Source organism: Corapipo altera, unplaced genomic scaffold (genome assembly GCF_003945725.1).
Source record: "Corapipo altera isolate COAL_440 unplaced genomic scaffold, ASM394572v1 50, whole genome shotgun sequence".
Classification (NCBI taxonomy): Eukaryota; Metazoa; Chordata; class Aves; order Passeriformes; family Pipridae; genus Corapipo; species Corapipo altera.
In genome coordinates, this window is record NW_020884889.1 from 7,052,539 (window position 1) to 7,075,722 (window position 23,184).

General features: G+C 45.8%; 1 protein-coding gene across 1 annotated transcript; it reads left to right on the forward strand.

Moving 5' to 3' along the window:
* Positions 1 to 8,122: 8,122 nt before the first annotated feature.
* MINAR1 (membrane integral NOTCH2 associated receptor 1) lies at positions 8,123 to 22,656 on the forward strand. Its single transcript, XM_027644649.1, has 4 exons — positions 8,123 to 8,272; positions 14,876 to 17,231; positions 18,649 to 18,903; positions 21,785 to 22,656. The coding sequence occupies exons 2-4, from the start codon at positions 14,922 to 14,924 to the stop codon at positions 21,980 to 21,982; spliced, it is 2,763 nt and encodes a 920-aa protein (XP_027500450.1). The 5' UTR covers positions 8,123 to 8,272; positions 14,876 to 14,921; the 3' UTR covers positions 21,983 to 22,656.
* The last annotated feature ends 528 nt before the right edge of the window (positions 22,657 to 23,184 follow it).

Here is a 23,184-nt window from a genome sequence, read left to right on the forward strand (position 1 = left end):
AAACCCTGTTCTCTCCCTATGCATGTAGGTGGGAGGCAACAGCTCCATCTCCCAGCTTCAGCTGGGAGCTGAAAACAAGGTGCATGGCATCATTGCCTGTGAGGTGTAGCTCACAGGGCGCGTACATCCTTTTGGTCCACAGGAGTTGTACATCCTCGACTTTGAAAACTACTGGTTCTTGGTATCTTCTTGCGCTGAGCGATCCTGCTCAGCTCCAGCCCAGCTGTGAACAGATGCAGCTTCTCAGCATGAGGCACATGCTGCAGTGCTGTGTCTTCCCTGGGGTGCTGCTCCTTGGACGTGCCTCTGTACCTTCAGACAAGACTTTCCTGAGTCCTCCTGGATTTGATGCACACAAGCGGGTCAGGTATGGCACACCTCGTGGGTTCTCCCTGGTACAGAGCAGAAGAGCAATCACTTCTAGTATTCTATCTTTCCCAGGTGCTAAACAAATTATGTCAAAACTGCCATGTAAAATGTGGTTCTACATGGTCCCCATTGCTAAAGCAATTACAGAAGAGCTGGGCTGCAGCATGTGCATAATCCCCCAGACATCACAGGGAAAGAGTAAAGACTTAGAATAACTCACACAGGGAGCAAACCTTGCAAACCTAATTAAATGCAGTAGAGATATAGAAGGAAGAGAAATTCTTTTTCTCTACGACCTGCCCATGGTCAATGGGAGAAAAGATTAAATGCTAGAAAGGTTTCAATCTATTTGTTGTGGTTAAAGAGCCTTGTACAGGATGTGTCACAAGCAGTTCACTGTCTTCATAATGTAATTTAAGTTACTGTGATCCATATGGGTCATTCATCTGCTGTTTTTCCCAGCATGGGGAAGCATGACTTTCTGGCTTATATACACATCTTGTTATTATGCAATACCTCATGTGAACGATCGAGTGACACGGGGAAGGAATACAAGAGAATGGGAATACATCAAGACACTGTTCCCTTACTCTCTAGTGGCAGTCAGATGGTGTCACACTGCCTGCTCCAGCCTTACCAGCTACTGGAGAAATCCCAGGACTGCTGAGATCAATAAGCTTTTTGCTGACAATTTCAAATGGAGGGAGTGATTTAACCCCCAACCAGGCCCAAAGACACAACCTGATGTGTTCTGCTGCCTGGATTTTTGAATTGCAGCCAGTGAATTTAGCACCAGATTGAGGTACAAGGTGGCCTGGAGAAGCCAGCAAGGAATGACTTATCCATAGAGACATTCTGAGCTACTCTCCACTCTGGGAGCACAAAAACATACATAGTTTCAAATGATTTTAAAGCAGAAAAACTCAGCTCAGAGGGAAGGATACTAGGAGCAGTGAACAATTTAGAGATTTGAATAGAAACATGTGAAAGAGCTCCTTTAGAGCTTCTATAAGTCCCCTCCCACAGGCCTGGTATGTGGGAGGTCGGGAGAAGGTCCCCTCCCAGGGAAGTTGACCTTGGCCCCCACACAGCAGTTGCTGTTGCAAAAGTTCCTTTTTGACTCTTCGCTTTGCATGGGCCCAGACAGAACATATTGCTCCATCCCTGAAAGCCTTGGAGCATCTGGTTAATACATGATGCTTATTCCCGCAGTGAAGATCCGGGAAATGGATATAAATAAAAAACAGGGCAGATGAAGCCAAGGTTAAGTGGAGGTGCATTCCTGCCCACCATCAGACATGAACAAGCTGGACTTAGGACTGTTACCACAATGAGGTACTGTTTCCTGGAGCAAAACTGACAGAGGAGGTGGGAAACTAGAGCTTAGAACAAGCAAGACAGAAATACTGAGAGAGAAAAAGGCAAAAAGGTGCAACATTTGATCAGCTGGAGAAGGAGTCAGAATTAAGCCTCTCCATCACAGCGATGGTTGCTTTCCTCCGACCCATCTGGCAGAAATGAGAACTTGTTCTTTCACTCCGCAATGATTTGCAAAGACTCTTCCTTCATTTTCCAGACTGCAATGCTGAAATTAGGATGAATAGCTCCATCCCATAGGACACTTCCAGGCATTTCTCGGCAAGACATGCTGTATTGATGCTGTGAGGATACAAACCTGAGAGGATTCTGGGCTGCAGCTGTTGCAGCCAAGTGTCCAGAGGTGTTTAAAGGTGGGGGGATATTCTGCATTACAAATGTTTTACTTTTAACCCAACAAGGAGATCAAGCACCAGACAAACCGTCAAAGGCAATGATAGTTTCTTAATTCCTGCATTTTTTTCAGTGGAGACTGCAGGCTTTTCTGGAAGATACTTTTTAATCAAATGTTAACTGCTGAGCTAAACACAGCGGTTATTGAGTGAAATGCTATGGGCTACGTTACTCTGCAGACTGATGAGCTAATAGTCTCTGCTGGCCTTAAAATCTGGATGGACATTTTAAGGGGATTCTATAAAAAGGCCATCCCAATAAATAATTACTCAGGGCGGTAAAAGCCAAGGCATTTGTGAATTCCTTGGTGACCAGAAGAAACTTGAAGAACGTTCAACATATTACCTAAGTGCCAGTGAGCACAATGGGACATTCATTGTCCATCGATACGACTGGAAAGTCTCCTCTGGCTTCAGTGGACATTTGGTCAGGTCACAGTTGTGGAAATGGCATGAGGGCTAAAGCCAGCAGGGGGGCAGAGCTGTGCCACTCTCTGTCACAGAGCACCACTGGATGAAAGATACCTTCCTTCAGGTTTTAACTCACATGGGAAGGTTATTTTGATTTTCCTTTAGAAAACCTTGATGGGCTTGGGGACTTGGGGATGAGCCAGTAACCAACAGAGAGACAGATTGCACAGAAAATTCACCTGAACGTGCAAGAAATCAGCACGTACTTTGCACAGCTTGGAAATACCTTCACCTCTCTGGAACTTGGTATGGAAGGTAACACCTTCCCAAGAGCTCACAGAGAACAAATATGTCTCCAGCCCTGACCTGAGACCCTACACAACCCATTGTTGAGCTGTGCTCATGGAACTCTTGCAAAGTAGCAGGTGGTTACCTGTCACACTTGCCGCTGCCTTCACCTGTGAGACCAAGAGGAAGCAGTGCCTAAACAGCCGGAGCGACGGCTGAGCGCAGAGAAACGTGAGCCCACTGGCTCCATCTGCCCAGCCTTCCAGCACTCTGCAAGAAGCTCACTCCCTCCCGGGGGCTCCAGTCAAAAAGCAGACCCTGATTACTTTTTCCCCCCCACTTTTGACCTAAAATCCCCTGCACCTGTGCTTTTGTGCATGTTAACTCCAGAAAGGGAGCTTGTCTATGCTGCTACCTGAGAAGTGTCTGAATCTTGCCCCCTTTGCTCATGGTTAGCAGAGCATTCACAAAGGCCCAAACTGATAAGGAAGGCTCATTTAGGAAGATATTGGTCATGAATATAAAGAATAAAATTGTCCTGGTTTTGAGTTAGTTTGCTAAACAAACTTAAATGTCATGTTTCTTCTCTCTGATGGATTAGCCTGTGGCCACTATAACCAACAGTGTTTTTCTACATGGTCTTAAAAGTGCATTTTACAAATGCTCAGAAATGCGGTATGGTGGTGGGGGGGTGGTGTATTTCTCATAAGCATTTGTGCCAGCAAAAGCCAGTTGTTCCCACGCCCACTGGAAAGAAATTCAATATAGCAAAGGGAAGCTCATTAAAAAATTTAGACCAATATTCACAAAAATATTTTATCTTATCCATCCCACTCCACAGTTACTTTTCTTTTTGTTTGTAAATACTTTGGGGGAAAAAATATCACTTCTGCCTAGAACTGCTGTCAAGTGTACTGCTTTGAAGAATTTGGCGTATTCTCCAGTCAGCACATCTGGTATGGGTGGATGCTCTTCAACAGACTGATTTTTTTTTTTGGTTGTTGTTATATTTCAAGTGATCCTGTGCCAAAACCCGTTTAGCTGAACAAGAAGTTTGCCCATTATCAATCACTCACTGATAACTGCTGCCAACTCAAAGATGCATCTTTCCAGGCACAGCCTGTGTGCACACTGGCTGCAGGAACCGGCTTCAGCAATATTGAGACCCTACTGAGATTTCAGAGGAAGTGCAAATAAGGAGTACTTGATAAAAATAGCAACTTGCAGGCTCTGTACTGCTAAGTGCTATTTAACTACGCAGAAAGTTTTGGTATCTGTCTTTAAGCTAGGAGAGAATCTAATGTTTCACCCAGGCTGTGACAGAGGGGAAGAAAGCAGCGCCCTGGCTTGTCCGGCTGTTCTCCCAGAAGCTGCCTTGCTCCTCCAAATCCTGGTTAAACACTTCAGGGAGCACAACAGACTCAGAGAGTCTTGTCTGTTTAGAGTATAACTACCTGTACTCCCAGCACGAGCTTTGCTTTGGGCTTTAGATTTTCTCTTTCTTTTAAAAGCAAGCCCAGAAGAGACTGAGGACTTGCTATTGGCACCTTCAAAATGTAAACCAGTCTCTGTTCTACAAGTGATATTGATGAAGGATTAGTTTTTCTACATTTTAATACCATTAGACTGCTACCAGCTGTTTAAGAAATGTCTGTGCCAGAGAAGGTACTAGGTATGGTTATGTCCCAGTTAAAATGAAATTTGTTTTCTTTTACCTCTTAGCAAAGAAGATTCACCAGGAAATGGTTGGGGGTTCCTGAGGGCAGCTAAAACACCAAGTTAGCTGAAGGGTTTTTTGGTATTTTGAGCTCTTGCTTTTCTAATGGCAGAAATTTACCCACAGGTTTCAATAAGGAAGGTGAAGAACAGACTTGGTGCATAAAGACTTTTTAGTACTTTAAAAGAAGCCCTTGGAGCAGTCCCTTTGCTGTCAATGGGACAAGCAGTTTAGTTTAAGCTATGAACACTCCCATAGGTCTTTGTAAGGTAGAGTGTATAGCAGCTGTGTGGTGCTACAGCCACATGGTGTGAGATAAGGCACAGTGAGAGCCCTCGGCTCAGGCTTGCTGAGGTTTGTGCCTGTTTGTTGGATTGCTCTAGAGAGGTTGCAACAGAAAGAAAATTTTGCAAGAGACTCTGGATAAGACATGAGTGAAAAAAACCTGCCCTCCATGGGGAGTTATCCACATGGAGAGAAAACGAGAAAGTTTCGGAGAGATACCTGGAGAGTGTTGCAGCGATGAAAATCAGATTTTCTTTCCTAGACCTTACCCTAAATATTAGCTTCTCCTTCAGAATCTGCCAACTTTAAGTGTTTTGAGCCCTGTGGAGTTATTCCTGTGCACAAACGAACAGCACTGTTGCTGCTGTGAGAGGGGACAGTGGCAACATGTTCATTTTTGTGTAGCTGGAATTATCGTCACACATGAATGGAGAACATGCTCTGGCCTGGCAAGCAAATTGGGCAAAAATATATTTATATTAGGGCTGTGTTACATTGGGAAGAGACTATGAGGAGCAGGGCAGTGTTTCTGCAGCACGGTGATGCCAGACAAGATAGGAAAGGTAGTGTGCATAGTCCTGAAGAGCCCTGGCTTAAGGAGACATCTCCTATGTCCAGTCAGTCACCTGCTTAATGTGGAAGGAGTCGCTGAAGCAGAGGCAAAGGAAGATGGGAGCCCTGGGGGGAAGTGGAAGCTATGGGGGAGCCAGACAAGGTAAATGTGCCAGCTGCTGGAGGAGAGAGGAGATGAAAGGGAAAAGAAGAGTGAAGAACAAAGCAGAGATGTCAAGGAAAGGTGGGGAGGGGAAACGGGAGATGATGGCACTAAAATTAGACGGGGAACCAGGACAGGGAGAGCTGATCCGGTGCACTTCCCTTGGATGAAATTCCCACTGAAACTGCTGTCAAATCTGGCCTGGGGAGGGAGGAGAACTGGAAAAGAGAAAAGATGGGGTGTCACTGCAGCACCCCAAGCTGCTCAGAGGGGATTTCTCTGGCCCCAAGAGAAGCCAGCCCTGCTGTCCCCAGGCACTATTTCAACCTCCATACCCCCTGAGCATCATCTTCACCCTGGGAGACACCACCCAGTGTGAAATCAATGTCTTGTGTTTATGAATCTGCAATGCATTTAACTGTTTCAAACCGATTTTTGCAGGTGGTTCCTAATTATATGCTACTAGTCATAGCCCACAAAAAGCTAATGAAACCCTTGCCATTAATTAAATGTAATTTCTGCATGTTGAGGTGGAAGCGAGGAAGGCAAAAGATGAAGTCAAACTTTCCCCTGGCTACAGCTATGGGAGCCAACTCTGGAAACCTCTCAGAACCTGAACGAAACCAAGATCAGCTAGATCTGAACTAGGGATAAGAAATGTTTTCTATTTATTCTCTGGTGTGTGCAATTCTGAAGGGTACAGAGAGCTCTTCTGCCCATTCTGATGACCTGAAGGCACCTGGTATACGAAGTGGTGTAGGGTTGAAAGAATCCAGCCATGCAATTTGCAACTAAATGGTTACTTATAGTATACAAAATCTGACAAAAAGCATGGAGAATGGGGCCCAAGGACACTGCCTCTTTCAGTGTTGTTAAGTAGTGGTAAGAATAAAAGCAGTGTAAATGTGTTTTTCTTTCATTTGCAAAGATGTATGTTTATCTTCTTCTTTTGTCCTAGTTGCTATATGCACTAAGTGTCTTTAGAGATGCTATATATACACTGAATAACACACAATATTCTTCAAAGTCAGTGGAAGAACTTGCACATCAGTTGGTTTCAGACAAAAACACCCTCCTGACCCCTTGTTTCTTCCAGGAAAGGAGGGAGGTCTGTTCTCAAGGTTGTCAGGATAAGTAACACACGTAGTTTTATGCCAGTTTGCCCACAGTGGTCTGATGGCCATGGTGTGTTTGGGAATACAACCCTTCGAATTAGTTCATCTAAGAAAGAAAAGCTGATAGTCCACTCCCCATGAGAGGAAAAGTCAAGCCTTTGATATCTTGCTACTTTATTCACCCAGCAACACCTCTATTAAAAACTCTCTGCAGTATTTCTGGAATGCATGACAAGCAGGGCAGCAGCAAGGGAAGGAGCAGTGCTCTGATGTAAGGTAGGCTCTTGCCTGCCCAGGCTGGGAGCGTGTGTGTCTTGGTGCTGCACGTGCATCACAGCACACCTGCGGGGGGGACTCCCACGCTGTGCGGCCCACAGAGCCCCTTGTGCTGTCATCCTACACCACCAGACCCCATTCCTGTGAGGACCACCCCCACCTGCCTCAGGGGAGTCCAGATACCACGGGCAGCTGTGCAGCACATGGACTGTGTGCTGGTGGTCTTTGCACTCTGAGGGTGGTGGGTGTGCAAGGGCGGGCACTGGGGTTCCATCATAGAATCGTTTAGGTTGGAAAAGACCTCTAAGATCATCAAGTCCAACTGTTAATCCAGCATTGCCAAGTCCACTACTAAACTATGTCCCTAAGTACCACATGAAGTACCTCCAGGGATGGGACTCTACCACTTCCCTGGGCAGCCTGTTCCAGCCTTCACCTTTCAGTGAAGAAATTTTTCCTAATATCCAGCCTAAACCTCCTTCACCTTTCAGTGAAGAAATTTTTCCCAGTATTTAATCTAAACTTCTCCTGGTGCAACTTGAGGCCATTTTCTCTTGTCCTGTCACTCGTTACCTGGGAGAAGAGATCGACCCCGCACCTGGCTACAACCTCCTTTCAGGTAGTTGTAAAGAGCGATAAGGTCCCCTTGTCCCTCCTTTTCTCCGGGCTGAATACCCCCAGCTCCCTCAGCTGCTCCTGATCAGACTGATGCTCTCGATGTCCCCTGCTGGGAAGAGGCTCCTTTGCCACTGGACATCCCCTTCCCTGCACGCCCTTGCACCAGCCTGCGGGCGCTGTCCCCTCTTCCCGGACCGGGGTGCAGGGAAATGGCAGTGAAGGGGGAGCCGGGCGCTGCCCCCCGCCCCGCGGAGCGCCGGAACTCACACTAATAATCACAATAATAATGATAACTGTTTAAGACAGCGGGGGCAAGGCCCCTCCCAGCCCCCGCCGCGCCCCGTCCCTGCGGGCCCGGGACCGGCGCTGCCGCAGCGCCCGGGGCTGGTCGGGGCAGCCCCGCCGCGGCTGCGGGCGCGGGGGGCGGTGCGGGGAGGATCGGCCAGTGCAGCCCCCTCCCTCCCTCTCTCCCGTCTCCCCTCCTTCTCTTCGCTCTCTCCTCCCCTCCCTCCCCTCGGTCCCTCCTCCCATGCCAACCTGCTGCCGCCTTTGTCAGCGCAGCCCGGCGCTATGGCATCCTGCCGGGGCTTCAGGCTCGGGTTCTTCCTCCTCTTCCTCCTCCTCCTCCTGGCCGGGAAGCGGCTGCTGCAGCGGCAGAGCCAACCGTGACGGCCGCGCTGCCCCGGCCAGAAGCAGGCGGAGCCCCCAGGTGAGCCCCAGGTGAGGGAGGGGTGGGCTGGCAGAAGGGGATGGCGAGGACAAGCGCCCCCCGCTCCCCAGCGCCAAGGATGCTCTGGGCACCAGACGTGCTGGGAAGCGGATTCAGCACCGGCTTTCCCCTGTCGGGTTGGGAGAAGGAGGGGTAAGTGCAGATAAGAGACCTCCCGCAGCCCCTGTGGTCCCCACCGGTGCCCCAGGTCCCACCTCTTTGTCAGGCTCCCCGGGAAAGGGGGGACTCCCAAAATCTTAAAACTCTGTCTGTGACTTTGGCAGCTCCCTTTAAGTCCAACACAACTGGACCTGCCCGAGGGCAGCTGGAGGGGAGCAAGTGGGTGACCACCGGGCTGGGCCCCGGGGCCCCCAAGCCCCAAGCAGGAAGCCTGGAGGGATGGGGAGCGCCAGGGATGGGAAGCTGGAACCACCAGGGCGAGGGAGCAGTCAGGTCCAGAGTGACAGTGAGGTTGTTATAGGTTTGCTATGCAAAAATCCAGGTTGCCCACAAATGGGATAAATTGCTCACATTTAATTCAATTAGACCTTTTTATGTCTGTCTGTCAGTGTTTGCAGTGGTGTCTCCTTATGCAGAAATTTCCGGGAAAAATGTGACTTGGATGTGGTCTAATAATGTATTGGGAGGACAGTATTTGTGTGTGTATGGGCCAGGAGTTGCCAAACAATAACCAAGAGTGTATGATGCAGTAATAATTCAAGTAATTTATTGCACAGTTTTAGAATGATTGTTTGCACTTTTCCAGATCATAGAAATACCTTAACCTGGATTGCATAACTGAACCATGCAAATAATCAGCTTAATGTTGCTGTGCAAGAAAAATCAATGACAAACCTGGTTTGACTTGAGCCCTCATACGTCTGTGACGGTTTGGTGCCTTTACCCACAAGTTCCCCGTTAATTTATGCACTCAGATCTTTTAAAAACTGCTGAATTCTGGGCGGCTGGGTTGGCTGAAGTGTTGTGCAGAGTCCTTTAACAGCAGAGACTGCCTCTGTTAAGGAGCTGGGTTTGTAAAGCGCGGTTTTCTAGGGCTCATTCACACAAGAGAAGAGCCAGAAAATAGCAACTTCTTCCAGCGCTGGTCCCAGCGACTCCCCGGTGAACCGCGGGTGAGGTTGGCGGTGGGATGCTCGGGAGTGTGCAAAGCGAGCGTCGTTCCTGTGCAGAACAGCAGCGAGCCACTGGTGAGAGCGGGTGCACCAGCACCCTTGAGCTCCCAGGCTGCAGGCGTTCGTTCCCTTCGGTTCTGAAGGAGTGAATAAAACCCACACCAGCAAGGCAGGGAGCCAGAACCAACTCCTACCTGCCCCAGGGACCTGAGCCCACCCTGCTCCTGCACAGAGCGGTCCGGAGGAGCCAACCTGTGTCAGGCTCTTCGGGAGGACTTTGCAATAAAAGGTGGAGAGAAACAATTGCCATCGCGCGGCCAGGGCTCTGAAGTGCGCTTTTTAGTTTTCTTTTTAATGAGCAGCAGAAGGCTGGAGGGGGGAGGAGGAGGAATAAGGTGTGCGGAGACGGGCATTGTTTCCCTGAGTGCCGGTTCCCGTGTGTGTGCACGATGGAAGCCAGATGGGGCTCGAGGTTCCTTCATCAGAAATTTTTTAATGTTTTGACAGAGAAATGGATTCGCGAGTATGGGAGAAAACAAAAACTGAGTTCCATCTCAGTGGGTTACATGTTTCATGCGAGGCGAGCGTTGCCTGCCTTGTTTTATAGTATCTGGTGTTGGGAAGACAGGCTGAATGATTTATGAGCTCAAGTTAATAGTAAAACAGCATATCACAGGCTCTGTATTAATGTTCTCCTGTGCTGAAGTAGCTGGCTCTTTCTGAGGGAATTTATGCAAGGATCGCTCGCTCTGTCTGCCATCACTGTAATGGCTTTCTGGGGTGGCCCGTTAGTCACCGTGGGGGGAAGCAAAACAAGGATCCTGCTTCCCTCTCGGCTAGCAAATCAAAGGGAGAGGGAAAATGATGACTCCAGCAGTCACATCTGTGTATTAGCTGCACCTGCTGTGGATATTGGGAAATGGGGAGAGCAAATGTCAGAGGCACAAAGAACAGGGAAGGAAATGAAGGAGGAAGTAAGAGAGGAAGATAATGTGGTCTGTCTGCCAGTGGCCGTGATTCAGACTCGTGCAAGGCACCTTGGCACCCTGCAGCTGCTCAGGGAAGTCGGATGGGGAGATCTTGAATCCTGTGCTGGGGTTTGTCTGCCCCACTGTGCACTGCCCTTAGCCCATTTGATGGGGCAGGGTTTGGACTGAAGGTGTTGTGGGGAAAGCAGCCAGAGCAACTGCGGAGCAGTACCAATTTCATGAATTCCTGTGGATGGTGAATTTTTAGGGTAGTCAGGAGGTGAGGGGACCACCCCTCCCCGGTACTGATTTGGGAGGTGGTGAGAAGAGAAAGTGCATTCTGGCTTTTCTACAGGGAAGCAAGCTGCATGAAAGAGTCTGCAGGTTCCCCTGGTCTGGAAAACCACAGGGGAGAGGTTTTACAGAGGCTTGATTCCTAAAGACACCAGAAAATAGAACAGTATATTCCCTTTGTGCAGCAGAAAGCTGCCCTGGGGATGGAGGTTGCAATCGTAATATTCTTGGACTTCTCCAGAGGCTGAAGGTAGTGGGTTAATGGTAAGATGAGAGCTCAGTTCATTGCTCTTGGTGCAGGGCAAAAAGACATTGATTTGTGGTAAGTCTAGAGCTCATCTGTGTGCAAGGAGAGTCAGACCCCATCGACTGGCCATGCAATATGATGCTGTACAAGTCCATGCTGGGATATAATTGTGCTATTAGAGCAGCAAATGTCGAATATTGAGAAGCTGAGTCAAAGTAGCCCTCCCAGTGTTAATATAACAAAACCATTAAGGATGAAATGTTAAGTGGCTCCTTTGGTCAGAGATGGTCTTGCTGAAGATAAATAAGCTAGATCCTGTCCCTGTGTCTGGTTAGCTCCATGTCTCTGGAGACCAAAGTCAGTTTGAGGGGGGATGTTGGAGGCTGTGTGTGGCTGCTGGTAGTGAGGGTAAGGCACGAGGACCTCAGTGGAACTGAGGGCATCTGAGGAGACCCTGTGCTGCTGCTCCTGCTGAGGGTGCTTTCATTCACCTTGCTGCTTTTGACTGATTCGTGACCCTGTACCCTCCTTAAAAGATCTTTCTGTGCTTATTTCAGAGCTCTGCATTTATGTGCCATGTCCAGGTCTATTCTGGTCCTGCTTTGAGAGATAATGAATGAATGTGGGCATAACAGCTGAGACGGTGCATGGCCAAGTGCTTGGCACCTGGGATGTGGCAGCTCCTGGGGTGACTTGCCAAGAGGCACCTGTCTCTGTCGCAGGCTGTTAGGAGACTTGACAAGAGACAGAGGAGCTTAATGTGCCACAAAAAATTTTGGCACGAGGTTTTTACGTCCCTGGCCCAGGAAACAAGATTTCAAGGCCCTTATATATTATCCTTATGGAGTGGTACATCCTATTCTTCACAGCCCGAATCTGTTGATGATGCTCCACTAGCAATGTTTCTGATGCTCTGGCACAAGGGAGCACCCATTTCCATGCACAGGCTGAAGCCCAGAGGTACCTTTCACACCTAAAGATCTCTCACACCAGAAAGCTGTTTGTGAACAGCCAAGGGTTGAAGAGGAAATTATTCCAACTCCTAGCTAGCTTTCTTTTCCTCAAGGCCTACATCTGATTTTGCAACCTGCCTTTTCATTTCCCACCTCCTGTAGCTGAGGCCCAGTTGAGTGAACTGGCTGAATTCCCACCTCAGAATGTTCAACTGTCTCCTGGTCACCCCTGTCTCAAAGCCTGTGTCATCTCCCTGTATTCTCACTTCTTTATAGCTGACTGCCACCTCCCAGGCTTCTGGGAGCACAGGATCTGAAATGAGCTAAACCAGGTCTAGTAGAGCTCTTCTGCTTGGGATCTGTGCTTCAGATCTGCTTGGGTGTGGGCTGAGGTCCTCAATCAAAGGCTCCTTGTTGGTGCTAAATAAAAACAGTGTGAGACTGGGGGTATACAGAGGGGCTTCCACTCAACTTAATGAATATGTCAGCACTCAGCAGCTTTGAAAATCAGGCTGCACCTAAGTTTTACCAGATGCATAGGGTTTAGAAACCTGAATTGAAGTTAAAATCTCTGATGCTGAGGATGCCTTGGTGCAAAGCAAAAAAGTTCAAGAAACTGCACTTAGAATATCCTCGCTGGGATAAGAGAGTAGACACAGAAGGGTGGGGAACAAAATGGTTTGACAGTTTACAAAAATACATTATCACAACTGGGCTACTTGTGTGTTTTTGCAGGAGTGTGAATGAGAAGGCAGGGCACTGGCAGGCCAGTGCAGGGAGTGTAGAGTGTACTCAGGCTCTGAAAATGCACATCCAGGTGAGGGTTTTTGCAAGAAGCTGTGAAGTTACAAACAGGAGGAGATAGTTGCTTTTACTGGTATTCAGCCTGGAGGTGACAAAAAGACATATTTTCACTCTTGTCCCAAGTGGCAGATTTATAACATGCAGAAAATATACTTGTGATGCCAGTCCCCTGGCAGCTGGGAATGTCTCTGAGTCCCACATGTGAAGTTTACTCTGTGAGGGATTGGTGGCACGTAGCATGATTTGGACCTTGGAAGCATCATTGTCTAATGGTGAGACATCAGAGAAATACAAAGGCAAGCTGTAGAAAAGGCTGTGCCTTGGAGCACACACTGCTCATTGAGAGAAAAGGGATACAACCACCCTCCTTCAGCCTTTAGAGCGCAGAACAGTAAAACATTTTTTGTCTTTTGTCAGCTGGCAGAAGAGTTGTGCTGCTATGCATAATACAGGAGCTTTAAAAGCAAACATGCATGCAGCAGAGGTGTTGGAAAATCCCTGTAGCCATTGATTTCCAAGAGTCATGTTTACAATCACAGAAACACATTTATGTTGCTGCTGCTCAGCTTCTGATCACACGCAGTAGAAAGATGCCTCTTAAATAAACATCCAAGTCTATATGGAGACTTGTTTCATGCTCTTATGGGCAACTGGGTGGTTTTCTTTCGTCTCTCTGGAAGATGCTACTGTGATGTTTGCTGTGAAAGCTGAAGTACTCTGGCTTCTGACACTGTTAGTGATTGCCACTATGTAATGTCAGGGCAAGATGAAAGGCTACAAGAGACAAAACAGAAAAAGGACCCCTGTATTCCTGGAGTGGTGCTCAGGAGTCCTGAGGTTTTTGGCTGGGAGGTGACTTCTTAAATGAGTAATAATAAACCTTGAAAGGTTGACTCCTGTGCTTTGCCATTTGGGTGGATATTCTGCACTTGATGGAGATGGAGAGGCTAATTCCAGGTGCCATCTAAGGGTGGGAGTATACTATACCTTTTTTTGCAAAGGGAAAATATTTTTGTCATTCCTATCTGTAAGAATAACAGACTGAGAGACCAAACATATTAATTGGCAGACTGCATCATCCCATGCTCTTGTCTTTCCTAGTACCCAACCGACAAGGATATTCACAATAGACAGATGAAAAATCATCACCATCCTTTCCTAATCCATAATAGCTATAGGTTGGTTTCAACTCTGAAAGTGCAGGGGTTTATATCCTTCCCAAGATGTTTGCTGGTGTTAGCTGTGCTTGTCCAACCTATTCCTGTTATCCACGTAAACGTGCAGCTTTTGCTCTCCACCTCTGCCCTGTCATTTTGGGATGGTGAATGGAGATGCACTCTCAGGTTTCTCTGGGAGCACATTGCTGAAGAGAATGTTCTCTGTTCTTGCTATTTCTCAGTCTTCAAATCCACCCAGATTGGCAGCCAGCCCTCTAGCATCTGCTGGATTGGTTTCAAGGTTCAGTGGGATTTTGTTTTTTGTTTAGCTCTTTCTGTTCCTTGTTAAATTTTGCACTTTAGAGCTGAAATTGGGGCTCACATAGACTTTTCATGTGGGACCTGGCAACTTTTCTATTCCTGAATCATAACTTTGGAAAAAGTATTTCTGGGAAAACATGTCAAGGTATCCAAAGTAGATAATTCAGAGTAGAGGAGAAAATAATGATTTAAAATAATCAAGATAGTAATTACATGCTCAGATAACTTCTAAAAACATGTCAGAAGTTTATTGTCAGAAAATCTTCCTGAGAGCCATTTGTATTCAGATATGAAAACAGCTGGGGTTGTCATGGTGCAGTAGATCACCTCTGGTTAGGTCAGGGCTAGAACTATTGCCAAGCAATTTGATGTCTGTGCTCGAACCTCTCACATGTTGGTAAAAAATTCTGTGAAAGCCCCGTAGCAAGCAGATTGGGATTGTCTATCTGCCCTTAGTTCAGCCCCTCCAAAACTTCTGCTGTTTATTCACTTAGTTGCTTTAGTAAATATGGACATAAAAGAGCCTCCTTGGATAAAACCCTGACTCCATTTGAGTATTGATTTCATTGATGCAAGGATTACAGCCTGGAGTTCGGAACAAGAGGATGGGTTATAAAAGCAAGCCCTGGACTGCATGGCTAGGGAGCCAGGCCCCATCTGGGGCTCAATTACAAGGTCCTGGGTATTATCTGTGGGTGACTTACAATCTTTTTTGTGTTGCTGTAGAAGTGGAACGCAGTTTCCAGGCTAAACAACAAAATACGCGTAAGCCATGGAGTCCAGCCAGGAATCCTCACTCTTCCTGGTGAAGATACTGGAGGAGCTGGACACAAAGCAGAATACTGTTTCTTACCAGGATCTCTGCAAGTCCCTGTGTGCAAGGTTTGATTTATCCCAGTTGGCCAAGCTCAGAAGCGTGCTGTTTTACACTGCTTGCCTGGATCCTAATTTCCCAGCGACTTTGTTCAAAGACAAAATGAGATGCACTGTAAACAATCAGCAATCAAAGAAAATCATGGTTGCAGCAGATATAGTAACAATATTCAACCTCATACAAATGAACGGGGGAGTGGCCAAGGAGAAGCTTCCAGTTGCAAGGCATAAAGTGAAGAAGAAAGAGTCCTTTGAGTCCTGTAGGTCTGACACGGAAATCTGCAATATGGCAGATTGTGTGCCCGACTGCGTGCCCAACTGCGAGCTGAACGACCAGGAGTTCAGCCGGGGCTTTCCAGTCAGAAGGTCTTCAAAATGCAGAAAGATGGACTGCAAAGACTGCCAGCAGTTTGTCCCCTCATCAGAACCCAACTTTTTGCTTGCCGTTAATAAGGACATGAAGGGCCGGGCTGCCTCTCTGGACAGGCTGCAGGCACTGGCATCCTACTCCATCGCCACTTCCCCACCATGTGAGATGCAGAGTACATATTTCCCCATGAACATTGAAAATGAATCTATTTCAGACCAGGATTCCTTGCCTATAAGTGCAGGCATAAAGGAAACTTTCATTTCAAATGATGAGCCTTTCATGATGCAGTCGTGTGTCCAGAAAAGAAATATATTCAAAGAAGATTTTCATAATCTGATTACAATATCTCCCAACTTAATACCATCCAACAAAACGCCAGAAGATGGACACAGAGAGCCTCAAAACAGGAAAGAAAGCTCTAAGCAGACTTTCTTTAACCACAGCTTTGAAATGCCATACAGCAGCCAGTACCTGAATCCAGTTTATTCTCCTATGCCAGACAAAAGGCGAGTGAAGCATGAAAGTTTAGATGATCTTCAAGCTTCAACATATTTTGGCCCAACTACTGTTCTTGGACCCCAGGACACCAAAAAGTGGACTGGAAAGCCAACCAAGCAGACTGCCTGGCCAGCTAAAAGCTGGAGTTTAAATACTGAGGAAGTTCCTGACTTTGAACGATCATTTTTTAATAGGAATCAGTCTGAAGAGAAACCACGATACCAGGCTTCCAGCAACCCATCTCCAAACTTTCCTTCAGTTGACAGACATCAGTCCTACCTAAATGCGAAGGATCAGCAACCAATTATGCAGGCAAACTACGCTGTGAAACCCAATGGGCATAAACCCAAGGAGATTCCTTCCATTCTAGATGTGGAGAAACATGAGCCAGTCAAAAAGTTTAAGGATAAAAGCATTAATTGTACTTCTGTCCAGATCTTAAGCATTGACAGGACCATGAGTGTTGGGACACAAACGGAGCAGCAAGTTCTGGACCACAAGAAGTGCAAGGATTTGTGTGCAGCTGGCCAAGCCAAGTACAGCGAACGGCATTCTCTTAAGCAGTCGGATGATGACTCTGAAATTGTAAGCGATGACATCAGTGACATTTTCCGGTTTTTGGATGACATGAGTATCAGCGGCTCCACGGGAGTGATGCAGTCTTCATGCTACAACAGCACTGGTTCCTTGTCTCAGGTGCATAAATCAGACTGTGAGAGCTCACCTGAGCACAATTTGACTAAGATCTCCAACGGGAGTGCCTGTAACAAATTGGATAAAGTGGTCCGGGCAGACATCAGTAACACAGATGATGAACTGAAAACGAGTGTCTGCAAATTGGTCTTGAGGATTGGTGAAATAGAGAAGAAACTGGAATCTCTCTCAGGTGTCCGAGAAGAAATCTCTCAAGTCCTGGGAAAATTAAGCAAGCTGGATCAAAAAATCCAGCAGCCAGAGAAGGTCAGCGTACAAATAGATCTCAATTCTTTGACAAGTGATGCCGCGTCAGATGAGAGTAACTCCCCGCAGATATTTCAGTGCCACAATACTCCTCATGGAGGCAAACTGGAGAACAATCCAGAGTGGTGCTGTTCAGACGCCAGTGGAAGTAATAGTGAGAGTCTTCGAGTAAAAGCCTTAAAAAAAAGTTTGTTTACTAGGAGGTCATCAAGATCCTTAACAGAAGAAAACAGTGCAACCGAATCCAAAATAGCAAGTATTTCAAACTCTCCCCGAGACTGGAGAGCTATTACTTACACCAACAAAGTCGGCATTACGGAGGAGGAAATGAAAGAGAGAGATGGAGGAGAAAATAAGGATTGGCACAGGAAACCTAAAGAGGTAATTTCAACTTTAACTCACATAATAAGCACTTAAAAAAAATCTAGTTATGAATGTGTTCCATAGTCATCACAAGCCTTGGGGTGTGACGATACTTTGCCCTGCCATGTTATGTCTGTCTTTATTGTTACCATAATTGAGTGATTTTACACCTATATGTACTTGTTGGCAGCTGCAAAATGACCAAGTTGCTTCTTAAAAGCTTTGTTTTTTTGGAAAGGGAAGGGGATAATGTGGGTGACATGTTTGGAGGATGATGGTATTCCTCATCATCAGTGGCAATATAAGAGGCCTGATAATTATCTTGGTGAAAAGGGTGTGGGGAAAATTGATGTTCTCTAGTGGTTGTTTTAGAAGGGATATTTTGAAATTGAATTGTGACGGCTTTTGTCAGAGAAGTATGTACATATTTAAAAGCCAACAAAATGGATTCATGAATTCAAATCCCTCAAGAAAGGAATGCTTGTATGTGTGCTGTGAGATGCTCATTGTAGTTATGTTCTCTCTGTCTGACTTTGATGGTCATTTAAATGAATCTTAAGCCTTCCCTTGTGGAACTGCAGCATAGCTGTGGTTTTGGTTTCATTGGTCAGAAAAACTCTGCCCATCCTCCCAACAGCTCCCCACTGCCCCTGTGCTTGTTCCTGTTTCATGAACAGTGAGGAGGGTTGGGGGTCCTGCAGCACCCTTGTCATTTGGGACCACACAATGGGCATGCTGTACCTCCTTATGATGGAAAATGAGGGCAGAGAAGAGTTGAGGGTTGAGAAGGGAGAGGAAGAGGTTTGATGGAAATAAGTGCAGTGAGGTGAACAAGAAACCATAAACCATGGGCTCTTACTAGACTGCAGAAGGGGAAGGTTACCCTTAGTAAGCCCAAACTGTGGGTTTTCTGTACATTGCTCTTCTCAGGATGTCATTTGATTTTGAAAGTCCCTTCCTCACTCCTGCAGTGGACTGTGGCTGACACTGGATGGTACCATGGATGGTGCAGTGTCAAGGGTGTGCTATCTGGGGCCCTCCCTCAAGACTGCTTCGTGTTAAGATTTGATCTGGAAACAGAAACCTAGAAGCCTGAATGTGTCTCACAACCTTTGCAGATCAGCTTGGCTTCTCTGGATGTCAGGGCCATTTTCAGAATAGTTTTATGATCTGTAAACAGTATAAACCCTAAATTTCCTCTTCTGCATCAGCATTGTGTTCATATTATACTGAATGTGGAATTATGTCTGTAAAATACCACTTGGTCTGGTTGTGAGAGGAAGGTGGGCAAATGGATTAAGGCCATCCAAAACCTTTGTCCTAGCTGGTAAATTTTTTATCATGTGGTGATTCTGAAAGGAATATCTCTGTCCTTTGTGTTTAACTCCCTCATAGTCCTGTTTTTTCTCTCAAATTCTTTTGAACCCTATTGCAGGCAGACAGGCAATACGAAATCCCACAGCCACACAGACTCTCTAAACAACCAAAAGATGCTTTCTTGATTGAGCAAGTCTTTAGTCCTCATCCCTACCCTGCATCACTCAAGTCACACATGAAAAGCAATCCACTGTACACAGACATGAGGCTGACGGAGCTGGCTGAAGTGAAACGCGCCCAGCCGTCATGGACCATAGAGGAATACACAAGGAATTCGGGGGATAAAGGCAAGATTGCAGCGTTGGATCTACAAGTGAGTCCCATTTTTTTGATTTGAATAGCTTGATTGCAAATGGATGTTGCCACAATGTGCATCTAAGAAGGGATTTGGATAGCTCAGGAAGGAGCTATGCAGTGTTGAGCCTCTAATCGTGCAGTCGTTCTGTGTCCAGCAGTCTGTGGGGTGCAGACACACTCAGGTAGGGAGCCTGCTTGTCTCCACAGCTTGTCTGCCAGGGAGAGTGGCATGCAAGAGCCTTAGACTTGCTGCTCCATGCCAGCTCTCAATGGCTCAGTGCTGAGGTACCTAACCCAGCTCCAAACCCATCAGACTAAGCCCTAGGAAAGCATCAGGATACTGTGAGAAACACTTGGATAGACCAAGTCTCAGGACCCATGCCATGCCTCAAGACCTCAAGTTGGCTGGTTTGGAGTTAAAACCATTACCTACACAGTGCTGTAGTGCAACTCCTATGAGTGTTTGTGCAGAAATTTCTGCCCAAAAAATTCGCCTTCTTGCTCAGCTCATGCAAACTTCCCTGTCCTCACCAGCCCCTGCTCCTTGCTGTGGTTAAAGTGCTCTTAGAGAGAAACCAAGCATCACAGGGACCAGGCTGCATCTTGCCTCAGCTGCCTGCTGCTTTTTGGGTCTTAAAAGCTTTAGAGGGCTTATTAAATTCCTGAGCCTGGTATTGCACACTGCTTGCTAGAGTAGGAGTAGGCTGGCAGAAGTTCCTCTGCAGCAGACAGTCACAAAGCATCCCTTACCTGCTGCACGAGGCAGTAAGGGAGGTGATATCTGGGAGCAAAGCTCCCTTGGGAGAAGTGTTTTCCATCTGCTCCTCATAGGCTGTTCCGTTCTGTGTGAGCAGCCCTGTATGACTATGAGCAAACCAGAGAAAGCTGCTTATTGCCATCATTTATCTTTAGGATAAAGGTGATAGAACTTTACTGGTTTGATTCTCTCCCTCCAAAGAGACTGTCAGAATTGCATCTACCCCGCAAAGCCCATGTCTAGACTTTGTAATAGAGCTTACTGGCAAACTTAAAAAATAGGCACAGACTGATGAGTGGGTTTTTTTCCCAGTGATTAAGTTTATTAGAACTGAAAGTAAATACATTATGCCTTAATGAACATTCCTACGTCTGGCAATGAAATGGGAAAGGAAGCTGATTAACAGTAATGGGCCTTTTTAATAATGCACCTTCCTTCTGAAGCAGTTAAAAGGTCAATGCCAAGGCAGAGGGGTCCAAAACTGCAATTTCCTTGAAGCATAGTATGGCTATTTTTGGGGTTTTTCTACCTTTGTTTACTTTAAATTTCTCCTGGAGCTTGACAGTCTGTTGGGTTTTTCTTCTAAAAAAGAAACTGCAAAACTAGTCAGGCCAAAGCTTGTCCCAGGTGTGGGCTCTGTGTGAGATTCACTGCTTTTCTCTGTGTATGATGATCCACTGGGATGAAACAGTGTCAGGCTGTTTTCTGATGCCTTCAGAGATGAGATTGCTGATTTTTTTCAGCTGGAACGGATCATTCAGACCCCAAATGGTGCAATCCCAGATGTGGCTGATGGTCTCTGTTTCAGCATACTAACACTGTCATAGTGGCCTCCATTAAACGATAATAAAACCATTGCTCAGTTTTCATTGTTTATTTCTGGGGTAGCTAAAAATCACTTCTTGCAGTAGTTCTGTACATAAAGCAAACACTGCTATCAGGCAAAGCAAAGTTTCAGCCAGTAGCTCACGGCCACAAAATCTGAATTAGTCAATTAAAGGCTTACTCAAATCCCTCTCAAGTCAGCTGGAGTTTCTTTGCAGGGTCCAAAAAGCTTTGGATGAGGACTGTTACATGCACAGAAATGGTGTGTGTTAGGATATTCTCACTGTAACATTTTTATGTGGAATCTTTTTCATTTTTAAATGAACCTCAGACACAGGAGACAGCTTTGAGGAAATGCTGTCATTTTTCAGAATGTTCTTTTTGCTTTATTTCTTTCTTCTGGTAAGTGCAATATAATACCTAGTGTTTGAGTTTCCCCAATTTTCCCCCCATTTTCCTCTAACAGAAAGGTTAAAGGGGAAAAAACAAGCAAGGTGAAAATGCAAAGCTTGAAGAGCTCATAAAAACTTAGGAATAAAAAACTACAAAAAGGAAATAAATAATTCAGATGGAGATACTGATAAGTGCAGGCTGCCTTTCATTTTTGTGACCATTTGAGATTCCCTTCACTTTTTTTCTATTTTTTTGTCAGCTGCATGGAATGGGAGGGCAAAGTCTTCATGGAAACTCCTTTGGAATCCCACTCTGTGAGGTGCTCAGCACCCACTGCCTGTGGTTGAAGGGTTGGAATGAAGGGCTGGTGTCCCCAGGCATTGCCATTCCATAGGGGGTTCTGCAAATTACCCTTCCAGCAAGACTGGGTGCTGGATGGGGCTGGGCAGTCACACCCTGCAAGCAAGTCATGGTAGCAAAATTAGTGTTATCTTTACAAAACGTAGTGCATGAGGAGCATATGTGGAGAACCCTTCCCATCAGCTGAGCTTTAATAATTTACAAATTATTAACAGTAACAGGCCGGTACTTGCTGACATCTCTGCTGTCTAGCAGATTAAAGAGATTTTATTTAAATGCCATCCGAGATGACGAAGTTTCCGGCAAATCAGAGGTATGTGGGGGATTTTGCAGCAGAATCTTACTGTTGTGGGAGTTTACTTTTTGCAGTATTTTGTTACCACTTTTGTCAGCTTTGTGGAATTGGGACCAGGAGTTGAAGGGATATGAGAAGTGGCAATAACCCACTTTATCCTGGCAGCAGATCCAGATGCAGTTGGGAGGCCTTCAGGAACATCTGCTTTGTTTATTTTATTAATGACTGATCCCAGACAATTAACAACTGTTTCCTTTTCATTTTTAGACTCAAGAATCTTTAAACCCAAACAACTTAGAATACTGGATGGAAGACATTTATACTCCTGGCTATGATTCCTTATTAAAACGGAAAGAAGCCGAGTTCAGAAGAGCAAAGGTTTGCAAGATCGCTGCCCTGATCACAGCAGCAGCTTGTACTGTTATTCTGGTCATTGTAGTTCCCATTTGCACAATGAAATCCTGAACCTGTGGACGGACCCGTGACTCCCAGCCACGTGTATCTCAGATAGCTCACGCTGTGTGTCAACTGGCTGATGGCAAAAGTGTAAGGAATTTGCTAAGGGACAATGTTCTGAGGATATACTGATGGAGAGTGCTGTAAATGAAGGCTAAACACAAAACAGAGAAAAATTTTTGGAAAAGTCTTATTTTAAATAACAGACTGCGTGGTGAAGTTAATGGGAACTTGGTTCAATTTTTATGCATTTTTAAAAGTGCAATATTTTTTTTTCCTAAAGAAATGATATTATGTTTTACAGAATCAGAGACTGATGAGAATCCAGGTGAAAGAGGAAGGTTATCTGAGCTATGTTGCATTTAATGGAGGTGTGGGTACATGGAGGTAGCACTGTATAGAAGGGAATGTTCTATATGCATTACATCAGGGAGCTAGGAAAGTCTTAAAGCTCTCTACAATGTAGAAAACTCTGAATGTATTGTATTTATTTTATAGTATTTATGTATTTCATGGTCATTTGATTGAAAGCAGACTGTGTAGCTGTGAACAGAGTTCATTCATATGTTCAGATTAAAAAGGGCTCTTTGTATTTGGTCTTGCCCTAAGACCCACTCTATCATCACTGAGTACTTAGATAAGTGCAATGTGCTGCAGACCAAAAAGATTATGTTTTAAAGCAATCACAAGAGGTTTCAGTTGCTTCTGTTGAATAACATTTGCATAGAGCTGGCAAGCTTGCCTTGCCAAAAGGGTATTCTTTACCTCTGCAGACAGTGAAATTGTCTCAATTTCACTCCTGCCAGCAAGCAAAGCTGGCAAATCAAAGCAACACTCTGTTAAAGTTCTTGGAAATGTAATCTGAACAGTTATAATTTTTTTCTCAAAGTCTTTGTGCCTTTTTTTGGACTGTAGATTAAATAGTACTGTTTTATTTTTTACTATTTTAAGCCCATAACATAATTCACAGCATAATGGGTACTAATGGAGGTTCTTTTCCCGCAAGCCTTCTATACAGTTCCGAGTGCTCCTCAAGCAGCAGGGCTGGTGGTTACTGAGCACTTATATTAAGGGCACAATTTTTCAGCACTAGTAGAAACTTGCTATTGATGCAATGCATTCAGCATGGGGAAATCTTTTGCTTCCCTCTTGCTAATGTATTTAAGAATAATGGTTGACTCTACTGGACAGCAAGAAGTCTGTATCCCATT